Source organism: Formica exsecta, unplaced genomic scaffold (assembly GCF_003651465.1).
Source record: "Formica exsecta isolate Colony F162 unplaced genomic scaffold, ASM365146v1 scaffold393, whole genome shotgun sequence".
Classification (NCBI taxonomy): domain Eukaryota; kingdom Metazoa; phylum Arthropoda; class Insecta; order Hymenoptera; family Formicidae; genus Formica; species Formica exsecta.
The window spans coordinates 130,390-131,491 of record NW_021851167.1 but is presented as its reverse complement, the minus strand read 5'-3'; the positions used below and the strand labels follow the sequence as shown (position 1 = coordinate 131,491).

General features: G+C 53.0%; 1 protein-coding gene across 1 annotated transcript in view; it reads right to left on the bottom strand.

Annotated features, from left to right (window-relative positions):
* Positions 1–625, bottom strand: part of LOC115239729 (heparan sulfate 2-O-sulfotransferase pipe-like) — a 39,593-nt gene extending 38,968 nt beyond the window's left edge. Inside the window, exon 1 of the mRNA XM_029814416.1 lies at positions 2–625. Coding sequence (XP_029670276.1) covers positions 2–12 — 11 coding nt within the window. The 5' untranslated portion in view covers positions 13–625. The remainder of the gene's footprint in view (position 1) is intronic.
* Positions 626–1,102: the final 477 nt, after the last annotated feature.

The following is a 1,102-nucleotide window of genomic DNA, read 5'->3' as shown; positions in this document are numbered from 1 at the left end:
CGGCATTCTCATCAGTTTCCTCTCGAAATCAAGGCCCTTTATCGCGCGCGCATCCGCGGGATTTTTCTCGGCGCCGATCAGATGATCGATTCCGCGCTGGTCACGCGCGGTCCATCGGAGTATGACGTCTCGTCGCTGGCCATTCGTGTCTTCCGGCTGTCGTGTCGATCCGGCAAAAATCACTCATAAAGAATCCATTTACTGGATTCACACCACTGAAGGATGCGACAGAGAAAGAGACGGAAAAACGATCGGATAGCTGGGCTGCAAACGTCAATCGCTGAATTCTTTAACGCGCGATCGATCTTCCCCGTCGATCAACACCCGCTACCAGGTCAACATCCTCGATGAGTCCCGATCGAGTCCTCTTCGGACGTGCTACTTTACGACATCTCATTCATCGATACGCGATTTCACCGATATCAAAGCGTATCGAGTCGTATACGTTCCGCCAGATTCCGCGTCTCGAGGCCCGTATCTCCGGCGATCGTTTCCGCAAACTTTTTCAGTCATCGATTCCCCGGCGAACAATTGTGTCAAGTGCCCTCGCGAGGATGAGGCGGCGCGCTCTGGACCGATCTGTCCGCTGGCCGACACGCGACTGCCGCTTTTCCTTCGCGTTTCGGCGCCTCGTCGAGGAGAGTACCGTCGAGGAAGACGCCAAACACACAGCCGGGGACGAGACACGTGATACGCTCTATTCCGCGTCCGCTCCGTTACTCGGTGGCACGTAATGCCGCGATTCTACTCCACATTCACCTTGCACCATACACCCTGAATTCCTCTCCTCGCTGGAGAGAGAGAGAGAGAGAGAGAGAGGAGCAGTCTGCCGCTTCCTCTCCGCGACGCGCCAGACGAAGAGGAGAGGGACACTCGTTTTCGAGGGGTTCAATTAAGGTGACCGGATTTTTAACCCTGATCCGGGCGCGCGCGTGCACAGGTGTCCTATTTTCGCAACGCGAACGTGTAACCATTAGCTTCTTCTAGAAAGCTTGCGCATTTTACGCCAATACTATGCATATGCAGATATACGTCTGTTTATGGATAGGACAAGATTGCATAAAATATGAAGGAGATAGTAACTGTATTTAAAAAAATGATT